Source organism: Anopheles darlingi, chromosome 2 (genome assembly GCF_943734745.1).
Source record: "Anopheles darlingi chromosome 2, idAnoDarlMG_H_01, whole genome shotgun sequence".
Lineage (NCBI taxonomy): Eukaryota > Metazoa > Arthropoda > Insecta > Diptera > Culicidae > Anopheles > Anopheles darlingi.
Genome location: NC_064874.1, coordinates 24,174,403 through 24,199,402, shown reverse-complemented (window position 1 = coordinate 24,199,402; position 25,000 = coordinate 24,174,403). Strand labels below are relative to the sequence as shown.

General features: G+C 44.5%; 4 protein-coding genes across 4 annotated transcripts in view; all 4 read right to left on the bottom strand.

Annotated features, from left to right (window-relative positions):
* LOC125948435 (uncharacterized) overlaps nucleotides 1–25,000 on the bottom strand; it is a 264,834-nt gene that overhangs the window by 216,396 nt on the left and 23,438 nt on the right. The window lies entirely within an intron of this gene.
* LOC125948438 (serpin B6-like) lies at nucleotides 16,940–19,540 on the bottom strand. Its single transcript, XM_049674480.1, has 4 exons — nucleotides 19,343–19,540; nucleotides 18,014–18,799; nucleotides 17,522–17,937; nucleotides 16,940–17,439 (listed from the first exon to the last, which is right to left on the bottom strand). Exons 1-4 carry the CDS (start codon nucleotides 19,371–19,373, stop codon nucleotides 17,152–17,154), a joined length of 1,521 nt encoding a protein of 506 aa, XP_049530437.1. The 5' UTR covers nucleotides 19,374–19,540; the 3' UTR covers nucleotides 16,940–17,151.
* On the bottom strand, nucleotides 19,816–23,026 carry LOC125948439 (glia-derived nexin-like). Its single transcript, XM_049674481.1, has 4 exons — nucleotides 22,613–23,026; nucleotides 21,470–21,837; nucleotides 21,012–21,396; nucleotides 19,816–20,920 (listed from the first exon to the last, which is right to left on the bottom strand). The coding sequence occupies exons 1-4, from the start codon at nucleotides 22,668–22,670 to the stop codon at nucleotides 20,223–20,225; spliced, it is 1,509 nt and encodes a 502-aa protein (XP_049530438.1). The 5' UTR covers nucleotides 22,671–23,026; the 3' UTR covers nucleotides 19,816–20,222.
* Nucleotides 23,767–25,000, bottom strand: part of LOC125948443 (antithrombin-III) — a 12,675-nt gene continuing 11,441 nt past the window's right edge. The window contains exon 7 of the mRNA XM_049674487.1: nucleotides 23,767–24,962. Coding sequence (XP_049530444.1) covers nucleotides 24,678–24,962 — 285 coding nt within the window. The 3' untranslated portion in view covers nucleotides 23,767–24,677. The remainder of the gene's footprint in view (nucleotides 24,963–25,000) is intronic.

Sequence of the window (25,000 nt, the reverse complement as noted above, 5' to 3'; positions counted from 1 at the left end):
CCAACGCAGTGCAATCTCAAGAATGTGGTCAACATTGGCTTGCCATAGAATGGGACCCAATTTATGAAGTGAGGCCTACGTTCAAGCAACTTCCACCATTCGGCCGCAAACCTCTTAATGGCTGCACAGCAGCCAGTAACACGAATGGTGGCGAAACGAAGTAGAAACCCAAAATAAAATAAAAAATACTAAAATGGCACAAAACGACAACGCGGAACACACCCTCGGACCGTGATTGCTATCGTCTGCCAAGCGTGAAAATTATGGGGAGTACTGCAGGCGAATGTTCACGTTAATAGAAATATTCTCCACTGCCCGGGGCCAATTGTATTGGTTGCTCAATGATATCGGAATTTCTCCAGTGATTCGACGATAAGCCAAAAAAAAACAATAAACAACAAACGTTAGCAGGGTTCGCTTTCGGTTTTTCCTTCCCTTCGATGTTACAGCCAGCGAACACCCGGAAACAAGACACACAAGTTGGCTTTCGCAGGGATAGCAACAACAAAACAGAAATACTGTCGTGGTCGTGTGAAAGACACGTAAGTGGTTGGCTTCTTCCTTTTTGGTTGCTGTTTGGTTGTTGCCAGACACACGCATCTTTTTCGCCAAACAAAGGACAACGCCACCGATAGCTGACGGCACAGAGTACAGGACAGTGTCGCCCGTCCACCAACAACAACAACGCAAGCAGTTCAGCGCTCATTATGTTACGTGCTAATCATAGTCTACTTGCCGAGAAGTAGAGGAACCTCGAAGTGTACTTTGTGGTGTTTTCGGCTCCGTTGCGTCCGGTGGTTTGTGGTCCAAAACGCACTAGTGATACACTGTAGCTTCCCTGTTTTCGTTCGTCTAGCCAAATGCCAGACCTAGCTGGTATCACCACCGGCATAGGGGACTTTTGAGCCGACAAAGAGAGCTTACCATAACAAACCGTATCCAATGGCCACCCCAACGACTAAGAGCCTAAAAGACTGGAACGAGGAACGTTCCCTCCAAGCCAGACTACCCTAATCCTACGCTTCTGCGGGGCTGGACCCTTTCAAGTTCAATTAATCTTTGCTTTTACTGTGCCCGCCTGACCGAGTGTCACTCAGCGTGACCACACTTCAAGAGTGAACTTTATCGTTGGTGACGATCGAGACGAACGGGCGTCCACCCCGGAGGTGCTGGTGATGTGCTGGTCCATTTTTCGCCGATTTCGTTGGTTGATTGTGTTTTATTTTCGACGCACTTTTCTCGACACTTTTGCGACACTTTCCCCGAGACGATATCCAACGTTAAGCGGCGTCCGTTTTCCCTCGGTTCCGGTTAATTTGGAAATCCGGCAGTGAGTTCAACTTTGTCGAACCCCGGGTATTCATCCCGTTGATCGGGGCGCCGTGGGCGCCGCGACCGCAGTAACCAAACATTAAAGTACCCGCAGAGCACAGGGTTTTCGATGGTCTGTGGTTTTTCCGGTGGAGGGGAGGGGATGCGAAGGATCCCTCAGAAGGCGAGGAACCCTTTGTTCCTTGTCAAGCTGGGTTGTTTATGGAGTGTAATTTCAGGGACAATTTAAGATGACAAGCAGATCGGTGTGGGGCAATTTAAATTAACTCTTGCAGCTCCGAGAACGGCTTGTAAAGAATACTTGCACGTTTGAGGGAACATTTAGTCATTAGCGACGAAGCTGTCCGGATTCGGTACGGCATGGAATCGAGCTGGGCGTCGCGAGTTTTCTCGGACTCTGGTGTCCGCTTTTTTTGTCCCCTCCCAAAAATGTGCTAGAGAATGTGGTTTATTTTTGGGGTGGGAAAAATAAAGAACCGAAAAGGACCTTGGACGGTAAATGGAAGGAATCATGGCGAGCACTCAGACAGAGGCTGCAAGGATAATCGTAAATTATAATAGAAGAAATTGTGTTCTGGGCAGGACAAGGAAAGCCGAACGAGCAGCTCTGTTCGAGCGGGAGCCCTTCCATCGTTACAGGCTTTCAGTGAAATGAAAATCTTCCACAACCAGTGCGTCCGATGTGCGGCGGATCTATCGAGCTTAATGTTTCTTATCAATAACTTATCATGTAATGCGTGCGTTTCATTTGCGGGCTTCCCGAAGGATGCTCATTCGAGCCAATTTTCCGAAGTTATGAGATTGCTTGTTGTGTTTGATAAGGGACGCTCAGAGTGTTGATCGTTTGGCTTTTCCTCCCTGCGAATGACTTCCCATTTTGCTAGAGATGGAGGCGCATGGTTTGTCGTCGGAAGAAGCCAACAATTGTGCCGCAAATGATCGTGTTGGAGATTGAAACATTGAATTGTTGGCCATTGCCATTATCATTGGTGCATTTAAAGGTCAAGGCAATCTAGATTCTTTGCAAAATGGCAATCCATGATCTCCGAGACGATTGTTATTGGCACAAAATATGCGAGCGGCGGCGGCAAAAGTCAACCGTTGATATCTGGAATCATTAATCTATGCAGCAGCACGTCCACCCTTGACCATGGCACTGATTGCGCCCTTACCATTCACACGGCCAAGTTCAATGTCAGCCGATAAAGTGGCCACTAATTGAATTCCCCGAATTCGGACCGTGACTGTCTCGGCATTCTGCTTTGCTTGGTCAATGGGCAGCAGCTTGGCATTCATCTTATCAATGGCAGCAACCGTGGCCATAATGCGGCAGTCAATTAACCCTCGGCACGCTTCTGATCAATTCTCATAGCACATTTCAATTACGTGGAGCATGTTCCGGTTACTGCGATGGATGGCAGCTACAGCTGCACGCCAACCCAAAACATGCTCATCTCATACAGTCACGTAACCTGAGACAGTGATGCTGGGCTGGCATCGGTGTTGGTTGTTTGGGGTGCGTGGAACGCGTAACCTTTAGCGGCAGCGTGCCACAGCTGAAACCGCCCGATGCCGTGTGAAGACGAGCGAAAAGCAAACTTCAAATCATTCACCAACGGTGAAAAGGGGAATGAGTAGGCCGCCCTCTTTCCTTTGACCTAGCGGTCGCTTTCCCTTTGATAAATAGTCCAAAGCGGTCCGTAATGGGAATGGGTTTCGGACTTGAGGTCGGAGGGAGAAAAACATTTGTTTATACCTTCGACATCGGTACGATCGTGCTGTCCTGGTTAAACAAGTGAAGGCGGATTTGGCAAGCCCTGGGCTAGAGCAGACCAGGAATAGGCCAGGAGTCCGGCACGCCTCGCACCTTCCCAGTGTACCCAGCGAGCGAGGTTCATTCGGGGAAGTAGACAAACGATGACGAGTTGAAGTGGCTATTCCCTTTCCTGGACGGAAGGCTTCTGATTTACGGCTCAAACGCAAGGGATGTTCGGTCAGTGGGTGGCCACAACAAAATGGCCGGTCGGTCAGTTCGTGAAATGGCCCTTCGGGCGGGGGCACCGGTGGCGGTGATAAGCCTCTTCAGCACGTCTTACACATTTATCAACGGATATGATCGTGCAGCGTCCGACAGCATCAGACAATGGAATGTTGGTTCTACCCCGGGACCAGTACCAGCTGGAATGGGGAGGGGGCAGTTCCAAGCCATTTTTCTCTGTTTTCCCCACTTCCGGGCTTCAAAAGGCTCTGTAACTCCGTCCACTCCATCCTTACCCGTCCCCATACCAGTTCCTTTAACAAATGGGATCCTAGGCGCACGGTAGTAGCCGGGGGTGAGCAATATAGAGTTGTATTGACCGATGTTTACCGGTGGTCGGCACCGTAACTCACGCCGAGTCACGAACGAACGATAACTGATTCGAATTAATTGCTCTTTTCACAGTTTTTCCGCCACACGCGTTGTTTCCGAACCTCTGAAATTCAATTTGGCAACACCGAAAATTCATGCTTTATGTCCTGTATGATGGTTTCCGATGGACAACCACCACCGCACATCAAGGACAGTAATGCGATGCTAACGTGGCGCGCTGCCCAATAACGACCGTTCATGCATTATTCATGGACAGAAACCTGGTCCACTTGTTATGTTGTTCTGTGGTGTGGAAGGTGTACGGCATTCCATCCACGTGATTGCGGTGCAGACACGCAAACAGGTCGGCCAGAAGAAATCAGTAACAGAAACGGTTGTGTTGTTGTGGTTGAGTGACGCCACAGACTCACAGACGCCTGTTGATCGTTTTCCTTGTAATTTCGGGGCTCGAAATGGTGCTTGCTAATTTGTGGCAAGATTGCCAAGAAGCATCAAAACAATTGACGGCGGTGAGCTGTTGAGTTCCGGTCATGAAAGTGGTCGCATGATTTTCGCTTTCCCTTCGATTCTCGGAAATGATCATTAGCTTCTTTCAAATTATGTCACCCTAAGCGAATTGAAAACATAAAAACGTGCGATGCGATGAGCCCGTGGGCGGTAGTCTTATTTCTTTCCATTCCATTTTATGCTGTTCTCACACCCTTAGCCGCACCAGCTAGTAAAAGCGACCAATGCGTGGTGGTAACACTTTCGAATTGATTGCCGCCTCTTCGAATGGTTGGAAATGAATTATCTTAATGTTCTGTGGCTAAACGAGTCGGAAGCAAATAAAAACCGGTTGCTACATTTACGGCAGTGAGTGAATTTATCACACAATCCGGTCCCGAGCAACAAAAACCGGTTGCAAAGTGAAGAGTGATAAAACCCGGCCATAGAACATTGGCCATTTACATGCCAACATTTCTGCAAGTGAAATTGATATCCCTTTATCCCCTGTGTTGCTGTTCCTCCGTTGCTCTGCCTCAACGCTAGCCAAGACCCCACTACAAAGGGTTCTGTCGATTCTTGAGGCGATAACGAAAAGGGGACTAAACATTAGAGGCTCGAGAACATTCTTTCTTCCTTTTTTTCTTCCATTGTTTCAAGGCGAAAATCCTTTTCTCTGCCATCAAAACCGTGAATGTTGATCCAATTCTGGAGCGGGGCGTTAAAAGTAACATTTATTTTCTCCACGCAGCTCTATTTTAAAACTTTGCGACCGGGAAAAGCAGGAACTGGTCAGTCTGAGTGGGTGCCATTTTTCATCTTAACGCTTTCGCTTTCGGTGGCACCTTCGCGAGGGTGAATCGATGCATGGAGATCAAGGAGTCCGGTCCCAAGGACTGAGAGCGTCAGCGTGTTTCCAGCGTGGTCACCAGTAATGGCTTGGATTACAAATAGTCTAATGGAAGTGGCTCCTTGTAAATGACACCTTTTTCCGGAGGCGGTTTGTATGGGCGTTGCACGTGGCCAAACATTGTCCACCCCACACCTTAGCTGAGAAAAAGGTGAGGCAGATGAAAGGAATATACGAAAAACGTTTGCTGTTTGTGAGGAATTGTTTGGAAATTAAATAATTTTCGTTTATGGTACGGAGTGCTGGTCATACCAACGGGACCATTCCATCTCTTCGGGCATATCTTTCCACTTTCCGCTTTCCAATGGGAAACCTTTGGTGTTGGGTGGGCGCATCTCAAGGTTAACTGAACCGGAACGGCTGACGTTGGCCGCTGCTGGTTGATAAAGAAACACTCTACGGTCCAGCAAAGGTGATATCGAACGCATTGCTACTGACTACATATATTGACTTCGGTATTAGATTGCGTCAAATAATATTCTGCTTCGCCGAAAATTGATTATTTGGGCTGATTAAGAGTGTTTCGGCTTAGCTAAGCACTTACACATGAGCCTGAGTGAAGAGAATAAACGTTGCCTCTTGATACCGAGATCCAGCGGTCCTGGACTCGACTGGTATGACCGTTGTCTAGGCGTTCGATGCTGACTCCGAACGAAATGCTGGAAAACGAAGGATCAAGGGATTTTCCGTCGCAATTCAATGAGCTGTCAATAATTTTCTATGAAAGCCGCTCCCAGAATGAATTCACTGTCCCGAGGATCCTTGTCTAGGAACGACGCGCACCGTTTGCTCTGCTGCTGCTGCTGCTGCTGCTACTTCTTTCTCAGTATCGACATCCTTATGAGTAACGTTCCGATGGTGACGTCTTATCGACGTCGGTGAAAAGCATCCCCTTCATAACTCATCCACTGGAAGGTGCGAGAGGATGCAATCTTTCGCTGAACTGAACTCCGGAGTGGTTCCGGTGGAAACGAGAACCAACCTTGCTTCCTGCCCAAACTCCAATGCCAGAAAAAGAAAAATTGGACCATATTTAACGGGTTCGTTTTCCCGCCGTTCAATGATCTAGCTGCTCGAGGGGCGCATCGTCGAAGATGTCGTCTTTGTTTTCTGTAAATTCCAGGCACAAGACCACCGTGTAAGCGTCCGACGATGGTTGGCAAACGTTCTTTCTTTCTTCTCTTCGGTTCCGTTCCGGTGTCGGACCGCCGGGGCACCGGGAATCGAGTGGGTGGTGGTTATCCGTTCCATCAGTACGATTGCCACACGGTTAAATGAATTACTTCTGCACGAAGCGCGCTGCGTGCAGCCTTATCTATGGTTGGGTTACGCTTACTTGTTTCACTCAAAAGACTCAACTGCTACCACCACCACCACCACCAACAGCACCACCCTTGAACCCGAATGCCGAACAAGTTTGCCGAATCATTTCGAAGACTCCTCTTCCACTCGGTGGCTTCCGGCGGTTCCAGGGAGCGATGGCAGAACCGAAGCTGCCTTCATGACAACCGCATCCATTATGGCATCCGGTGTTTCGAAGACCGTTTACCGCGTACCGTCGCCAACTGGAGCCTGGAGAGCCCATTTCATTGCGACTCACGCCGCCGCCACGCGATGCAGAAAGCTCTTTTTCATCTCCTTCTTTGCTGGTTTATTGGAGCGATGCTACTTAAATGTTTAGTGGCGGTAGCGAGGATGGGTCGAAGAAAAATGTGTTCATCTTCACCCACAAAACCCTCGCCGGTCTTTGACAAGGAACTTTTCCCACCCTTTGGTACCATTGACTTTCCCTCTCGAACACTCTCACACAACATGGCGCCGGAACGGCCGTGATGCGAGCTAAGAACTTTGAAGGCGCATTTCATATGAGAAAATCATATCCATCAGTGGAGCGGCTGAGTGGTGGCATTAAGTTTCGAACGGTCGTTTCGTTACTATGGTTACGTTTCATGTAGGTTTAGGCCGCCGCTGAGGTAGAGGTTTACGTGGGAAAACCTCGAGTTCAATGAAACCGAAGTCGATCTATTCAGAATCGAATCGCTAGAAGCAAACATCCTTTCTTATCTCGAACATTAGGCAAATCATGGAGCAGAGGGTGTGAGTAGCGTACCCTTGGAGCGAGAATAACGGGAACGCTTTGCTGGGTGTTTCATCAATTGGGACAACTTTCAAATGCGCCCAGGATTAAAACAAGAAGGAGCCGGGGTTCGCAAAGGGGGTATACGGCCCCCCCGGGGGTAGCCATTTCATCGACAAATGGGTGGGTGTTTCAACAGTTGTTTTAATGATCAATTACCAACGCACAACAAGGCACAGGCGTTGGGGGTAGCGTTGAGGAGTCGAAGTAGCGTCAGATAATTGATAATGTCTGTAATCTGGCAAGTATTTATATTTCCTCGGGATACCCACTCTGATAATGGTGTTTACCCTGGCAAAGGAGGCGGATAGTCTGGCCTTGAAAAGTGGGTGATCTAGGAATCTGGTGATATCTGCGCTACTGGAAACGTTGCGGCGCAGAATCCACCGCCTGAAAAGCGAAGGAAGGTATCAAGGATCACGGATGGATCCATTATCTGCACGAGCCGGCAAATCCTAATGTGCGATTTGAGGAAAGCAGAGGGCAACTAATTATAGATACATCCGGTGACAGGATGGTCATCAATTTGTGAGGGTTTACGAGCGGCCTGAATTGCCTGAATACTCGACAAGGTGGGAGTGTTGTGTGTGTGGGCGTGTTCTTTGAATTACTTTATTTTTCATGCCTCAAGAGCTGGACTTTCTGGGTCCATTACGGGTAGCATTATGTGAAGAAAATGCCGATGAAATTGATCCCCACCACTTAATTACACGCGTACATCCCTTTAAGGCCTACCACCGTACTAATGAGTGATGGAATGACCGGTACAGGTTTTCGCCCACTACTCCAAGGCCAGCAGCGAAAGCATCCCCGCACCATTAATTGGAAAGTAGGTAGCTACCGGATAGCTAATTGAATTCGCGATCCGCGAGGCCAGTGCTATTAGCTTATTTTATGGGGCGTCTAATTTTGCGTCCACCGTGGTCGTCGAGATCGTGACGTGATTTGTTGTTGTTGTTGTTGTTGTTGTTGTTGCTACCCAAACGTTTAATCTGTGATCCGTAGGTTTTTCACTTAAAATCGAGTTTCTAATTACGGCAAGGATCAGAATGAATGGTTTTCGGATTTCCTTGGTTTCGAAAAATTCATTCTCCTCCCCGCGTAGTGAAGGACTTCATCTGAAGGGATAGAAGGGATAACCTATACACGATCGAAGCGCGATACTGTAAAAATATTCGGCAAGCAATGGTGTTTATGTTTTATACCAACAATAAGTTAAACAAAAATATAAAATAAACACGAGTGTGTGTGTGTTAATTTGGAACAACAACTTGCAGTGATAAAACAGCGACACAACAGTAGCCGCTCGCGATGGTTCGGCGTCTTTAAGCACTCCGACAACATCCTCAGCTCGAGCCCTTAGGCAGCGTTTTACTAGAGCCGTAAAGTTGACTCAGTGCTAGACGAAGGCTTATCATGACGCCCAAGTGCTCTGCAAAAGGATGTGATGTGAGGCCCTCGAATCCATGTGGAATCCGAGCTGGTCCGATAAATCGTCTGTGGAAGGAACGAAATGTGTTTAAGCGAAGCTTTGCGTTTCAGGACAGGCAATACTGAAGAAGCATTTTCAGTTGAAAGCCAGTCCTAATCGCGATCTTCACATCAAAGATTCGAAGCAACCGTCAAATGTTCATGTTTCTCATGCTCTCCCGAGCCCCGTGCTGGCCGAATACTGGTTTACGATGGTTTCTAAACTTGACTGTACTAACTGTAAAATGAAACAGACGATTTTGGTTCACTCAAATCCACGGCCTAACACGTGTAGGTTGACCTTTCAACGGGCTTCAATCGAGCCGACCCTTCTAAGACCCGTATAACAAACATTTCCTACACGCCGTCCCAGTACTCAACTGTTATGTTTAAATGTTTGCCTTCTGCGTGATATCCACGGTCATACCGCATGACGATGAGCCTCCCCCTCCTCTCGAATGCCAATTCCAAACCCCGGATTGGTGGAGTTATGTTTCGAGTGGCCGGCAAGTCGGCCACAGATGTGATGTGCCTGCCGCTGGGACTGAGATGCCGGTTTTTTTGATCGTTTTTGGTTGAGTAAAAAATATTTATCCCAACATCATAAAGCAAAAACAGTCACAATCGTCGGCCACAGCCGTGCATGGTCGTGGCGCGTTATATGGTCCTAATCCCAGGACAAGTGTACCAAACGCGCTCGAGAGCGGATAGGTCGAGATAGCAAACGGGCATCCCGAAATTGAAAAAGAGAATTGAAAAAAAAGGAAAATGTTGAAGCGAATCCTCGTACCACATTCCCCTACTGGCGCATGTGGATACGTATTTCGAGCATTGCCCGAATGTCGGGTAGCTTCGGTCGTAGATAAATAGGTGGCCGCTTCCGGAAAGAGTCGAGAGCCTTTTTGAAGAAGGTTTGTCGAATGCTGTGGAAAACGTCAAAGGTACGGTAAAGCAGTGGTGGAAATTAATTGAGTGTGTTAAATGGAAAAATTCTCCGATGCAACCAGTGCCAGCCAAGTCTCCCAGCGAGGAAGAGTTGGCCGAGGAGCCTCCATGCGTCGAAAGAAAGTGAGCCAATTTTTTTTATATTCCCGGGGATGCTTTTCTTCGTCGAGATGCTTTCTTTAAAACAGAGCTTGGTGAAGGAACGAGAGGGTAGCACCTTGAGGGGGAAGATTTTATTTCCTTCGTACCTTACACGCTGTCGAGTGCACGGGTGAATCGTTATCGGCAGCGTGGCAGAAGACAGACGGTGATGATTTTAATTAAACACTCCCGAAAAATGGATGGACTGCAGTGGAACAAGCAACAAATCGTCGACAGTGAAGTTAGCTGCCTCGCTTGTACCTCGGACTCGACGGTACAGGCAACAGGACGACCGGGGATTACGTGTGAGGATATAAAAGAGTGTTGATGGTGCGAAGGGCAGCTTTAATCTAATAGTGGTTGGTCCTTCGCCATGCCTTGCAAGAAACGTGGGCGAAGAGTGCGCCACACGCCACATGACACATCATGTTACTTTTTTCAATGGCGGAACAGTTTTTATGGCTTTATGTAAGTCTGCCGCCAAGCGCAGACCATCTTTTACTGTAGTTATAAATATTTCAGCAGGGAAGTTTATAAAAAAGGTGTGAACTTATCCATTTCCACTTCTTTTTCATTGTGATTACTTGCAACCGATTTCAGATTCTGTATATAAAAAAACATGTTTTCCTGCATTACGAGATCTGTTGTGCTCGTACTACTTGGCTCCTATTAGTAAACACAATTTCAGCGCACAGTCCATCAGAAATATTTGAAATAGGATTGGAACTTTCCAACTAGGCCATCAGCAAATTGTATGAAGATTTATTGTTGGCTTTTCTTTCGTTCTACAACCGCAGACCGCAGCATTATTAAGGTTATGCGTAGAATGAAAAACCAAGCGGTCGTCAGACTACAGAACGCGCATCCTGATCTGCCTAAAAGGGTATAGATAGAGCGCGGAAGCTTTCTGTCTATACTTTCTTTTTGTTCACTTTTTGATGGTGGTTTTTTTACATCGCAATGGGGATAAAAACGAAACCGAAATCACTGCACGATACCTTGGTCACGGAATAGTCAATCGGTGGACAGTGGATCGCTCGAATGGATTGGCCCATGCGTGTTGTGTTACGTTTCGTTGCATGCACGTCGGCTTGAGTGAAGCCATATGCGATTAATTAGATACTTTCGTCCTGTCCAAATGAATTACGGAAACGAGCTGAACCAAAGAATCTCCGGGCCGTTAATAACTTTTTCTCTCTTTTATGTTTTGCTTCTGCTACGCTGTTGCTAAGAGACCAGGCAGAGATATTGCTTCTGTTAAAGAAAGGAAAAAAAGCAAGACTCGCACTGATATCTGATGTTTTCAAGCATTATTAGTCCGTTAGGAGACAAACAGCTTCTTTCGTTTCTATTTCAATCAACCAACGCGTGCTGCGTAGCATGATTTCGTTATGCTGCAAAAAGCTTTTACCCCCATCTGCCAGCCCATTGACGAACACAGAAACAGGCTAAATTTCTGGCAGCAAAAGATGAGTGTTTGACTTCGCAACTCGTGCTCATTGAGATCATTCCAGATTCATATGTTCATGTGGTGTGTAAATACAATTTCGTTATTTGAGATCCAGTTTCGAATTTTTTTCCAGTTTGTAAAGAAACTGTTTCAGTTTAACAAGTCGAACCTTGCTTTTATTTTTGTCATTGTCAGAATTTTAAGAATTTTTGTCATGCAGAATTTAAATTCTTAGACACTTTGAAGTCAAGATTCCTTCTGTTTCTACTTACAGATCTATGTCCAGACGAAACTGCGTCTGGTACCATGCTGAATCAGCTTGGTATTTGAACTTGGAAACTAACTGTTGCGCTAGCTAAGCACACCTACAACCCTTAACCATGCCCTTATGTTTTTTGGTAGGTAATATGGCACTACCTAAAGTCAGCGGCAATGCAATGCTAAAAGCAGCTAAAGCCTTAAGCCAAAAACGTAATGATGGTTGAGGGGCATATCGAAAGATGAGGTGCTTAACGCATGCAATCAAACGAAATGTCAAACAAATATGGAACAACCAAGGCCCGTCAATACAATCTATGATCACCGGCGAGTTTCCGAGGAAAGCCGGAGAAGTTTTCGAGGAAAACACTCGCTGCTGTAACATATCGTCGTGCCACATGCTATTCTTTGAAACCAACTTTGCATGAAATTCGTCTGTCTCTTGCCCAGGGTACAGTAAAAATGAGGAACAACCATGAGACTACGACATGGCGTCGCAACGATGGCAATTGTATAATATGACCGCTCCGTTCAGTGTTGTTTCATCGGAATTTCCTATCTACATCGTTCACACCCCTGCCTCGGGCTCTCGGTGCCTCTCGAGGGACTCTGCAGAGTGGAAACGCAACTCTTATCCGATCCGCGGCCATTCGGACGATTGTGCCTTTGTGCCGGGGTGCGTGAGAGGCGAAGAATTTATCTCTAATGGTGTAAGTTGCCGCAATCGGTCGGGTCCTGCCAAAGTCAGGGACACTGCGTGAAGGTTTGCTATCGTGCCCCACGACAGGGCAATCATTTAGCGATGAATCCTAACGAAGCAGACAGAGCCGCTGGGGCGTTCTTGTTAAATTTTATTTTACAAATTCAATGACTGCAAAATGCGTATGAAAATTCTAATAGTACAAACTGCCATATAAGATATAAAATTTAAAACCCGTGCCATGTAGTAGGAGGACATGTTTTCATGTTTCTTGATACCCTTAAGAGTAGACTGCGAATGACATGTATTTTCAAGGGTGGTAGACTCATTAAATTAGTATGCATGAGCATCTCGAAGTTGAAGAAGAATTTAACCAAATTACATTCAGGGCAATGCTGTAATGAATGTGACCAAAATTCTTCTCTCATCGTCTTTTTCGCGTGCGCGTATGAAGTCAAATTGAAATACTTGAGCTAGAGCTGTACGCTAGAGGTACAGCCTTGCCATATGGCCACAAGGAATTGAAGAGAATGTTTACCAGGGATGATTTTTTGTAATACGGAGCGGGAAATGAAAACACAATATCGGGTCGTTCTGTGGCTATCTTATTGTTAAAGTGTGTTCCAAAACATGATTCGAACACCCTGCAAAACACATCAATATTATTCTCAAAAATTCTGCGCACATATTCAGCTCTCATAATATTACATGACGAGGGTTCATTATGAACGTCATCTTAAGTCATCAATTTTATCCGTTGTTGAACGGCATAGGCCGTCGTCGCCCTATACGACTGAGAGTTATGAGGTGTGCTTTACTTTCCCAGCATTTAAAATAATAACTTTTCTCGAGCCATTAGGAGTAAATAAAATGGAAAAGCTAAATGCGTACCAATGTTCATTGGCCATCGTATTTCATCGCAGAACGTGTACGATGTTTCTCTGGAGAATTTGATGAGCGTATGAGCCTGTGTCTTATCAGCTTAACAGGGATAAAGGTACATGATACGGACTACAGCTGACGGGAGGAAAACAGCTGTTTAAACAGACGGTTTGGATGAAATTTTCAATTAAAATTGTACAAAGTATGGTCTCTTGGTGAGTACTTTCGCCTTTGGACAAAAGAATGTATTTGTTGACGAACTTTGCTCCATCGTTCGTTAATCATCTTTCCAGGTACTCCAACGATTCAAGAGCATGGATTATCCCTTTCCCACTATATCAAACGCACCCCATATTTTATCTTTTATTGTGAGGCAAGTCCTAGGATTAAGAAAAATCATTTGTTTGTCAATTCTCTATAGCCACATTTTGCGATCTTTTTTTTTGTAAGAGCTTATGGTTAGGATTTTTTTTTTGCAAAATTATTTTTCTCACTTTTGGAGCAATCGTTTGAATATTTCCAATAATTCACTTGGTAGGTACTGAGTTAAGCGATATTGCCATCAGTGACATGGATCGTTTACGGTGTGGGAACATCGTACTGTTGTACACCAGTCCAATGAGCTGTAAAACGTAGCAGCTGATTGGTATTACATTACTTGTTTATTGCTGCTCAAGTGACATGCTCAAGATCCTTGAAGATCTCTTGAGGATGTATTCTTCAGCAAACCACTCCGATACAGTGACAACCTTCAAAAGCGTCATTTCATGCTCCTTGCTCGACACTATGATCCATATGAGAGAAACGAGGTCAAGAGTTCTGTTTGCTTCTTGAAACGGAAATTACAGGTTTGTGTCAATTTGAGATAATGGATGAAAAGAGATGCTTTAAGCCTTATTATTCCGTCACGTTCGACACATGCCGTTAGGGCACATTCGAACACATTTGCTTTATTGTTTGCCAACTAGCATTGTTGGGTACCGGCAATGCGCTTGCAGGGCTAGAATTCTTTGATTTTGTTTTGCATTCATTTACAGCCCCAAAAATATAGCGAAACGGAAGCAAGCATCATTAATGCATCGGTAACGACTTCATTCGGAATAGTAAAGACCTTGCTAAATGAAGATAGATTGTCCGAACTTCGGAATCTTTCGGCAAAGCGATGAGTTCGTCTTTTAGGTCGTTTATACCATTTCACGACAATTTGTCGGTTTGTCGCTCGTTCCAAGGAAGGAAGTTAAATCAAATTAAGACGCACATTTCCAAAAGTTGCTGATTTATTTTATTGCGCTCGTTTGCAAATTCGTGTCCATGTTCTTTAGCATTTGTTTTTGTTTTCGAAATACTCTCTTTCCCACGATCCAAAAGAAGGAAAGGCAGTGTGTTATGTTGCTTTAAGTTTTTTTTTTACCATACCGTAGTAACACTTCAAAACAAACCTTTGTACAGTTCGGTGTAAATCACAACGGAAGTTCCCGCAATCGCACCAGTACTTTTCTACGCGAGTCATTTCTGTTTAAAATGTGCTGTGCGTGCAGTGATAGCTTTTCTAAGGAATCGCTCACACGACGGCTGCATTTGACAATCAGTGTTAAGTCAGCGAAATTATGGGTGGCTTTTGAAGATTTCACATGAAACATGTTCCTTTTAGAATGTGAAGCCATACATTGCGCAGGGTTCTTCGTGGGCTTTTCACGTTAATCTGATCAAAATTGATATCGTGCAGGTGAATGATGAAATGATCTTCTTCCGTTGCTGCCTCCTAACGAGGAAAGTGGTGAAATTGAAGTCGTGCAAAGTTAAGAAGCTCATAAATCCAACCCTTCGCATGCGCCGAGTGCGTCTGTCGAACACAGTATGGTTGAAACGTGTGTAGCAAATAAAACTCAACTAACACCGTTAGTAACTGTGGCCCTTTGGTCGATTTTCAAAATTTTGTCTGCCTGATAGGCCCGAATATGTTCGATCGGAAACATCAGCAGCGGCAATGAAGCGAAAACTTTTCCATGAGCACGTGGTATGGTCTGGGTGAAAGTAGCACCACGTTCAAATGGCATTTGAAACCCCTTGAGCACAGGGTAGCAGTAACCAAAGTCAGAGTTCAAGAATGTTTTTATAAGAATGTATATCAGGATCCGAGATCACACTTGTTTCCCGTTGGGCACATATATACTTATTGGCCATTGATATTTTTTTTTGCAAATCGTGCTAGCATTGGACACAAATTGTGAAAAGTTCTGCTTTATTGTTAGTAGTTGCTTCAGGTGAAGTAGTACCTCTAGGTAGATAAGCTTTTTTTTGCTTATATTCATTATCATCGTTTTTTTTTTTATATAATTCAGCTATCTTCAGCTGTGGCGCACAATTTACTGGGAACAGGGAACATTACTGGTTTTTTTTTAATGTAGAATCTTTTGTGAAGCATTCAATTAATGCAACAGTTTGCATTTAAAGACGTATACGTCTTTCAATCATTTACCTTTCAAATTTAAATCCATTTCTGGTAGTAAAAATCACATTTGTACGAAATTCACGATTTTTTTACACTTGGTTAACGGTTACATTACATTCCACTGAAACACTTAGACGATATTTTGAAATGACACTTTTCTAGATTCTTTCACCTAAACAATATGAATTAATTGCCCGAAATATTAAAAACACGCACTTCATTCCGAAAAATTCACTGAATGAAACACAAACTATGTTCTCCAGTAGTGCATTTCCTAAAGGTAAACAACTAAACTAATCGATGTCTTCGCAGCCTCCGTCCCGAGAACGCGTGGTTCGTGACCGGTACCGTGTTCGGCTCCAAAGGATGCGCGAGGGCTTCCGTTCGTGTTGAAATCGAATGTTGAAATGAAAGTGAAACTCGTCTACCCAGTCGCGTCACCCAGTTGTGGAAAACACCCGGCTACACGTACAAGGAAAATGCCGGCATGGAAGCCGGGGCACGCGCTGTGAGAGTAAAGCTCTGGCACAACATTCCACATCGCTGCGGTGATACGAAAGCATTTTGAATTTGTTGGAAGCTATGCGCACGCTTTTTCTAACCTTACTTGAGCTTTTTATTTTGAAGCTTGTATAGAGAAAGACATAGAAAATCACGATGGATAATTGCATCGTACGAATAAACGATGATTTAACTTTTTTTTAAATCAAGTGTCACAAGCAATAATATGGAAACTGATAGCTGAACAGCTCAACACGGTACTGTTGTTTGAATTGAATTACACTTCTGATATAGGTCACTTATCTCCTTGATCCTATTCTTGTTGCTTGAATTGAACGGAACCATGATTACATTAGGTATTACTATGAATCAAACTGAATTAATTCGCTAATAGCGATATTGAAGCCTGTAAACACAGTCTTACTTACCATTATTGACAAACAAACAACAAAACTAATGAAAACTAAATCCTGCGATGTACGGAAGAAATTGCTGTACTGTGATGTAAGATTATCTTAACCGCAGAATAGTTTTTTTTAACTGCTTTCATTATTTTCTATACCAACATATCTATAATTCAGCTTTTCTACAATGAAACACAAAACAAAAACTACATTCGATGTTGACCATTGGTACTAATGTCAAATGACTGATATGTTTACTTCGCAACGTCTATGTTTATAGATGGTCCTTTTTATGACATTTTTTTTACAAAGAGAACTTTTTTTAATAAACTGCTAAGCCAAATATTACTTACCAAGGCACTTCATTTGTCGAGCGATCTTAGTCTACCATAGAAAATCATTTCACTGATCGCGAACAAGCGTCATGACAAATCTTGTAAGGATTTTCCATAAATCTGTACCTTAATTGACGATGTCATTTAACTATTAGATTATTCTGTTTATTTGATGCTTTGTAAATGCGGCTTATCCATACAGCACTTCTTTTTACTGTAGTAGAAACGGTAAAACTATTAGAGACATGTGTTGGTTTCAAACAGTATTCATTATTTTTATCAAATATTTATTCAAAGATCTATTTCCACCAATTAAAAAAACGTTGCGATTATTGGAATGTCAACCAGCAGCGAATATCAATTTCGTAGTTTTTCCTTTAGTTGACCGACCTTTTCTGTCTTTCAGGCTTACTGATTCTAGCGATGAACAAGGGTATTTTTGACTTTTTGTCAATGATTATAGCAGCAAACGGTTGATCGGCAATGAACTCCGCATTCCGAGGCAGGCTGAGTGGAATAATAGTTCCCACCGTAACGCTGGTTGCAGTCGTTCCACGCTCGTTAACAGATAAAAACGACTTTTGTTTGACATTTGAAATTTTTACATCAGTGTTGGATAATTTGGCGAATGGTTTTCCGTCACTAAACACACTTCGCAAACCCATCTGAAATGAAGGTCGATAAACAAAAAATGGGATTCATAATTAGCCGAGACGTTGATGGCAGCGTTGAATGCGAAGTGCTTACCTGTTGTAGTGGTTTAACGAGCGCAACCTCACTTTCAGCTTTGAAAACTGGTAGCTTCACCTTAATTTTTCCCTTATCGTTCTTTTCGATCTCTGCGAGTATGTTTTCCAAATCGCCTATTTTGAAGTTTAGCAGCTCTTCATCTAGTTTGAAACGCTTTGCAGGGAGCAGCAGAATCATAGACATCTCATCGCCGCTGTATGGGAGCTCGACCCACAACAGCTTCTGATCGTCTTCGTTAGGACCCGTGTAGCCGTAACGGAGCTTATGAGAGAGCGTCATCATATTGCACGGATGTTGCTTATCTCCTCCCAAATAGAAGGTATCGCGTGATGTGTTATTGAAACTGTACAGCCAGGTTCCGTTGAAGTAGATAGCATTCAGCAGCATGAGCTGGGTAGCCGGATTCAAAGAACCTGGAATGCAGAATAACACGGCATTAAATGATGACGAGCTACCTAGTCGTAAACACATATCATATGCGACACTTACGTTCATCAATAATGGAAGTAATTTTCTCGCGAGTAGTTATGCTGACCCAGTGGTTGATTTCATTGGCCGCGACACGTGGATTGGTAAAATCCATTTCCTGCAACGGCACTTTGTTTCGGTTGAGCGAATCCTGAAATGCGGGCAAGAGCTCGATCTGAGGCGATTTGAAAATCTGCGAGGCAACATCAAGTTTGTATTTTGGTTGTTCTTCTGCCGTAGATTTTGGTTGAAATACGCCGCATATCTCTTTGAGATCATTCGTGCTAAGCTGTAGAATCGTTTTCATTTCCTGGCGTGTAGCCTCCGATGCACCATCGTTCAGGTAGGAAAGTAGTGTTTGAACCATGACGGGGCTCAGGATGTAGTTGTCAGGACTGCCTTTGGGGAAGGCTGTTTGGAACAGCCGGAGCGAAAAGTCCATTATTTTTCTACTGTATGTAACATTGGTCGCCGGGGGAGTTTCGATGTCTTCATCACCCCTTTGAATTTGTATGCCTGGAATCGTGGTTGGTTCCGTGGCTCGATCAACGGCATTGGACGAGGCCACATCGTAATTATTGCTGGCCGTACTAGTAGTTCGAACCTCATCGCTCGATGGACAACGGTTTGAGAAAATTGGACTGCTGCTAGAGCATTTCTTTAGACTAGGGTTTTTTCTCAAATAGGCTTCAAACTGTTTATCACACTGGCTGTGCGAGATGCTGTTGTATTGACAAAATTCATCTTGGGTTAAAGTGGTGGTTCCGGTGAATGCGTAACTTTGACACAAGACTGCGGTGGCAAAAGCTGAAATAAAATAAATACTAATCAAAATGCTGATGTTGGTAAATGAGATAGAATTTTAAAAATAAATAGCGCGCCGCTACCGAAACAGTGAACTACCTAGAGCCCGTTAGATTCCCAGCATGAGCTCATACGAAACTGTCAAAACACTCGGCTACCTGTTTAGCAGCTATTATCTTAAACAAACTTGTTACCGCAAACACAATGTTCCGTGGGTATCGATTCTTGTTCCATCGCAAACGATTCCGGCCTGTCCGGTTTGGGAATTTCCAATGGGTATGATCGAAACGGAATTTACCAACACTACAATAATAGCGGCCATCTCCAGCGATGCACACTGAGGCAAGCATCAATTGAAAGAATTAGCAAACCGAGGTCGATCAGATGCTTTGTAGAGGTTACAGGTCGAACGAACGGGCTGATAAGATGCGATCTTTTCCAGAGGAATCCGTATGGGTGAATCAAAACTTGTACTGCCTTGGTATTAAACCCAAAACCAATATGTGCTACCACTAAACCGATTACTGGACACTGCGCATTGCTTACCCAAAAGGCTTAATGCTTGAAACATCATCATGGTTGCTTTGATGCAGCTAGCTAATCCTGGTTTCGTCGTTCTCGATGAAGGGTTCCGAGTAGACAGGGGTGGTAGGAGGCCACTTCTATATGGCACGATCACACGAAGCTGCCCTGTTCTGATCGATCAAGAGCTACCACGATACTGAAACGGCTGCGACTGGCGATCCTCGAATAAGCATGCTGCCCGGTCTCATGTTTAACGTGACGACGACTGGTTTTCAGTTCTGGGTAACTCACTCACACTCGTTCGCCAGCGCTGATCTACCGCGATCGTACGAGCAACGCTGTTCCGTTATCTCATTCCCTCAGCTTGGGATTCACCGAGCCATCTTCATCGATGCGTCTGCTTTCTACCAGAAACAAACTGGATTTTGATACGTTGTGTGGCCTTCATATGATTTTTTTTTGTTTGCTTTTACGCATTTATTTACGCTACTCAACGTTACATCGGTCAGTGGCAGTGATTTCATTTTTACAGTTTTGCAAACATACACATAATTTAGAAATGAGTTTAGTTCTTTTCATGCGGGTTTAGCACGAATCGAATGATTGCCTACTTACAGGAGAACATCTTACAACAGACAAAACCAACAATGACGGCTGTGTAGTCTTACCTCGATCACCAAAGAACAGCTTACAATAGCTCAATATATCAGTTCATTTTGTCACGATTTATTTTTAAGATTCTTTAGAATTTTTAACTTTATGCTTCGCAAAAGCGGAACAATCCAGCACAGATATGCCACTTTAGATTCTTAGTATCGCTTACAGAGATTTTCTACGCCTTCGTGTTATACCGACATTATACACCATCAAATCTGGCTCTACCGCACCGGTTTCCAGTACTTCAGGCCGGTAATTCAACCTTGGCCACAAACATAGGATACCTGTTGATTTTATCTACAATCATCACGACAAATGGTTGGTCGACAGTAAAGTTAATTGTCACTGGTGGTGGTGCTGCACTGAGAGCTACAAAGGACAGTGAGGCGGCTGATGTCGCGGTAGTACCCTCTTCGTCAACCGAAATGAATGTACGTTGTGTGACATCATCCACTACCAGCGGCTCATTGGACAGCCCTCGCAGAGCCTGGTTGTTCAGGAAGATCTCTCTAAGACCCAGGTTCTTGAGGGTAGGAACCAAGGTAACGCTACTGTACACCTCAAAACGCGGCAATCGTAGATGAACCTTGGTGACTGCTCGAGGCACGTTTATGTCTTCCATGATTTCATTCAGATGTGCTTCTCCCATCTGGTTAATGGATCGTTCCAACTGGTACGGTGCTTGCGGAAGCATCACGACCATCGACAACCCATTAGTCCCTTCGTAAGGTAGCTCCAGCCACCTTATACCGTCATTGCCCGGCAGAGCGATCTCGCCAGTCCGGAATTTGTTAAACTGATACATCATTGGCACTTGCACAGGAGACTGGTTGGGACGTGCAAAGAATGGTTCGTTTTTGGTCTGGGTAAACTGATACTTCCACTTTCCTTTGAAATAGATAACGCTGGCCATCACAAGGCGAGTGGAGCCGTCCAACGATACTGTAATGGGATTACATTAGCAATAAGCTGCTGTACAGTTGAAACCAAAGCAATAGTAAAGGCTGTACCCTCTATTGAGCTCTCTACTTACCAGGTGAGAGAATTTCTCGGATGACACCACGGGTTTTCGTCGACACCCACTGATTGGCAGTAGCGGCAGCAGCCTGCGCATTGCGGAAGTCCACATTCTGGAATTCCACACCATCTTGCATCGCTTTTTCGCGTACTTCTCTATTTATGGTCAAGTCTTTGCCAGTGATGTAGGTCATGGCGTAGTCCAACAGATTCTCTGAGGAGCGGTTAACTGCTTTCAACTGCGTTTGAATCAATGGTTTCAGTTCATCTGGCGAGGCGAAGAGCGCCGACTGAAGCTCCCTCCTAGCTTGCGGGCTAGCCACGTCATTCAGACTAGCTAGCAAGGTCTGAGGCAAGATTGGACAAATGACGCTGTTTCCGCTTTGCGGCAGTAGGACCGCCTGGAAGGGAACATCACGATGAAATTAGTACAATTTATGCATCATATTTAATGCACAGTCATTAATATTTTACCTTCAACATACTCCAAGCGAATTTCAGCGCTCCAGAACCGCCCGGCCCATTTGGTCGGTCTGTTTGTTGTCGGAATGCCTGAAGCTGCCCCCGCTGCGCAGTAGCCGATAGTGGTTGGTTTCGCGAAGGCAGTGGATCTGGCTGATGTTGAGGCTGATTGGTCTCCTGCGCCGGGAAATGTATATTTTCCGACACATCTACGCGTGATTTCAATACTTCGTGCGCTCCATTAATGTAAACGTTTTGCGGTGGGTAGTATGGGTTTTGAGAATTTGGGGGATTAAAGAACGCATTGACGTCTAGCGAACCGATTCCTTGCTGCTGAGGGCTGCAATTGCCAGTTTGTAGCAGAATATACACGGTGGTTGCTGGAAGGAAAATGAAAAAGCATCTTTATGGGCTCTAGCGCTTATCATTACATTAAGCATCTTTAAACGTGCAACTGGCCCATGTTCCACTGTTTTATTATCAGCAAATTTCTGCAAACATCCAACGGGTGCCCCCATTTTATGAATTGCATTTTTTTTTTTGCAAAAAACAGTTTTGCATTTTGTTCCTCTGACTGGTTTGGTACCGCATCGCCGGGAAATCCCGTTCCCTATTTACATAATTTCTTCTTACTACCTGATGATTTCTTTTTCTTACACGCTATGTATGGACCTCTGGGATGATCATCTTTCAGGGATTTGTGTTTTAGCGATCTGGAAAATCCAGCACATCTTTATGAAGATCATGGGATTTTTTGGAGGTCATTTTTCATGAGAGCTGCCACTGCAAACACGTTCTACCGGCTGCTGCACAAGACAATCTGCCACGGTCACTACACACATACGTAACTTTACACATACATTCAACAGACAATATCATCAATCTGGTGCACTCTACGGCAATCCGTATTGAAAAAAATTGAATTTCCCTGCGTGGAAAGTGACTTAAGTCTTGGGTTTGGGAATATTTATATTTTAAAATCTTCAAGTTGAACGATAAACCCTTGAACGGTATCCTTAAGCGAAGCATACTCTGTACAATGTAAAATACTATTCCTAGTTTCAGTTTTTACCTTTCTATATAAATGAAGATCTTGTGACTTGTACCTATCAAATGATAGGTTGCAAATAAATGAGTTCAGGATTGTCAACTTACCGCACAATAAACCACTCCTCCACCAATTACGATTGCCAGAGGCTAAATGAAGATCCATGATGCTCACTAAACGATGGTCAATTTATGACGAAAACTTCCAAAGCACATCCAAACACAGAAGATACAACCAGCTCAGTTTCCGTATCGAACGATAGCGCGAGCGATGGGTTTTTTTTTTGTTGACCTTTCCAGCGGGCTACGTACCAGTGCTGCTCCACCGCCTTGTCACACTCGATGACGATGCTCCGCGGCGAACAGGTTTCTGTCGGAGAGGGATTTCCCTGAGCGCTAATCAACCGGTGTTAGCCAGCAGTGGTTTGTGTATGCTCGTGGTGGTAACCAACAGCGTGCGATAGTGTTTCACTGAGTCGAGTCGCTGCGATGCACGCCAAGACAGAACTGCTCTGCTCGGTGGCTGTACTGTGACTGAGACGTGCTTGCCCGATCGCTAATCCCATGGTTGCCGGTATATTTTCGGGGACACCGGAGAAACCTGTTATGGGCGACCGGCTTCGGGTTTAATCATTTGTTGTGTGTTATTGATGCTGGCTATTGTCACATCACCGTGAAATATCTGCCTTCCGGTGTCGTTGTGAATATAAAGTGTAGGCGGTATGTATTCCTCGCGGCCTGTGACAGGGAAACAATCCTTGTTGTGGCGGCTTATCAATTGATTATAATCAACCCAACCAACATTAGTGCCGTATCCAGGTTGTATCCATCGGAGGTAGAATAGTTATCCGGGGCGGGTTTTAATTCGCAACGCATACTTGTTAAAGGCTGGGTTATACGTAATTTGGGGGAAATCCAAATATTCTGCAATCCGGTTTTTGAGCGATTATATTTCTGTAGGCACACTTCGAAAAAAAATGTAGCACAAGATATCTATATGGTTTTTTTTTTTTATTTGATTGTAAGGTGGAATCTTTCGTTTCAGATTTCATTTTGAGTGATACTAGGTTCAGTTTGGGAACAATTTCGGTAGCAGATAAAATGGGATTATAGCGGAAACCATTCAATTGTTCCAGCACGATTATCCTCGACCCGTTAGCTAGCTTAGCGTTAGCTGAAAGTGAAAAGATAGTTTGTTGTAGACGAACGATAGATCGCGCTCAACAGCAAGATTGCAATACATGGAGGCAACAACTTGGCAAAGTACATGCAGTTTGCACCATTTTATTACGAGTAAAAATTCTCCTTCTTTTTTACAATAAAGAATCATAAATAATCAGTAGCTTTACCTAGCAGTCTGTTACGTTCTAGGTGCGATCTACATAGTAGCACCGCCCATTCCGGTTCCCATGTTGGCGAATATTTCGCATACCAGGCAGGTGTTGATGTTCCGATGTTCTGTAGTTTCTCAATCCGGTCAAACCAAAAGATGATGTCTCTCGAGCGATAGAACACGTGATCTACAGTTTTGAAATACCTCTTTGAATCATATTTCAGAACGAGACCGTTCGTCCGATAGCTTCATCTGATTCGTGTGTTTGGTTGACCGTGATGTCTTCGGTTTTGCTGGGCTTCATTTGTACTACGTCGGCACTGTCGTCGATCGTCATCTAGTGGAACTTTGAATGAACTATTCCATTAGAAGAGATTCGGAATAGAGTAAAGACGTGAAGAGATAAAATCGAACAGCTAGCAAATGCTTGCACTTTTGGTCCAGAATGGAAAAAACGCACCCATGTGATGCGGTTCTAGATAGTTGATTCGAATTTTCGTAGTCAATGCCAGCAGAAGATAAGAGGAACTACAGTAAGTTCGTGGCAATTAGTGTCCAATGCCTGAAATCAAACATTCCTGGATGGAGCTTCACCCAGAGTTGCGGAGCTCAATATAAGCTCTTTAACTCTTCGCCATCGCATATCTCATATCGACAGGTATGCGGCTAGCGCATTACGGGAATTTGGATCCGGTCTGGAACGGATCAGTAAAATGCGGACAGAATCTGAACTCTATCTCGTGCTATGACTACGTATGTAACATCTGCCTGCTATCAAACACTACATGTTATGCTTAATAGTTAAAGGTGTACGTATGCTTGACGCATCGTTGGGTTCGTTCACTCCGCGTACGGAACATCCGTGATTTTGCCAGCAACGATCACGATATCATCCACGATGTCGCGTACGAAGAAAAGGAACGGCTTGTCAGCAAGGAACTGTTCTCGATCATTTTCCAACGTTTTGGCTTCGATGGTATTCGTGGCGGATAGTGCGTTCTCGCTGCTAGATCCCTCATCGACGCGGATGGACACGTGCTGCACCAGCTCGTCGACGTGGATTTTCTGCTCATCGGTGATACCGCTCAGATCGGCCTTCGAGGTAAACATGGTGATCAATCCAAGCTATAATTTAATATGCAAAAATTGTGAGAAACCATCCA

What these genes read in the sequence shown, in the direction of transcription:
- LOC125948438 (XM_049674480.1), bottom strand. Translation starts at nt 19,373, where the DNA reads ATGATGATGTTTCAAGCATTAAGCCTTTTGG. An exon ending in TACTTCCATTATTGATGAAC is followed by an intron (nt 17,938 to 18,013) that starts GTAAGTGTCGCA and finishes TCTGCATTCCAG; the next exon opens with GTTCTTTGAATCCGGCTACC. An exon ending in TCGTTAAACCACTACAACAG is followed by an intron (nt 17,440 to 17,521) that starts GTAAGCACTTCG and finishes CCTTCATTTCAG; the next exon opens with ATGGGTTTGCGAAGTGTGTT.
- LOC125948439 (XM_049674481.1), bottom strand. Translation starts at nt 22,670, where the DNA reads ATGGATCTTCATTTAGCCTCTGGCAATCGTAATTGGTGGAGGAGTGGT. An exon ending in TCGCTTGGAGTATGTTGAAG is followed by an intron (nt 21,397 to 21,469) that starts GTAAAATATTAA and finishes GTTCCCTTCCAG; the next exon opens with GCGGTCCTACTGCCGCAAAG. An exon ending in CCGAGAAATTCTCTCACCTG is followed by an intron (nt 20,921 to 21,011) that starts GTAAGTAGAGAG and finishes ATCCCATTACAG; the next exon opens with TATCGTTGGACGGCTCCACT.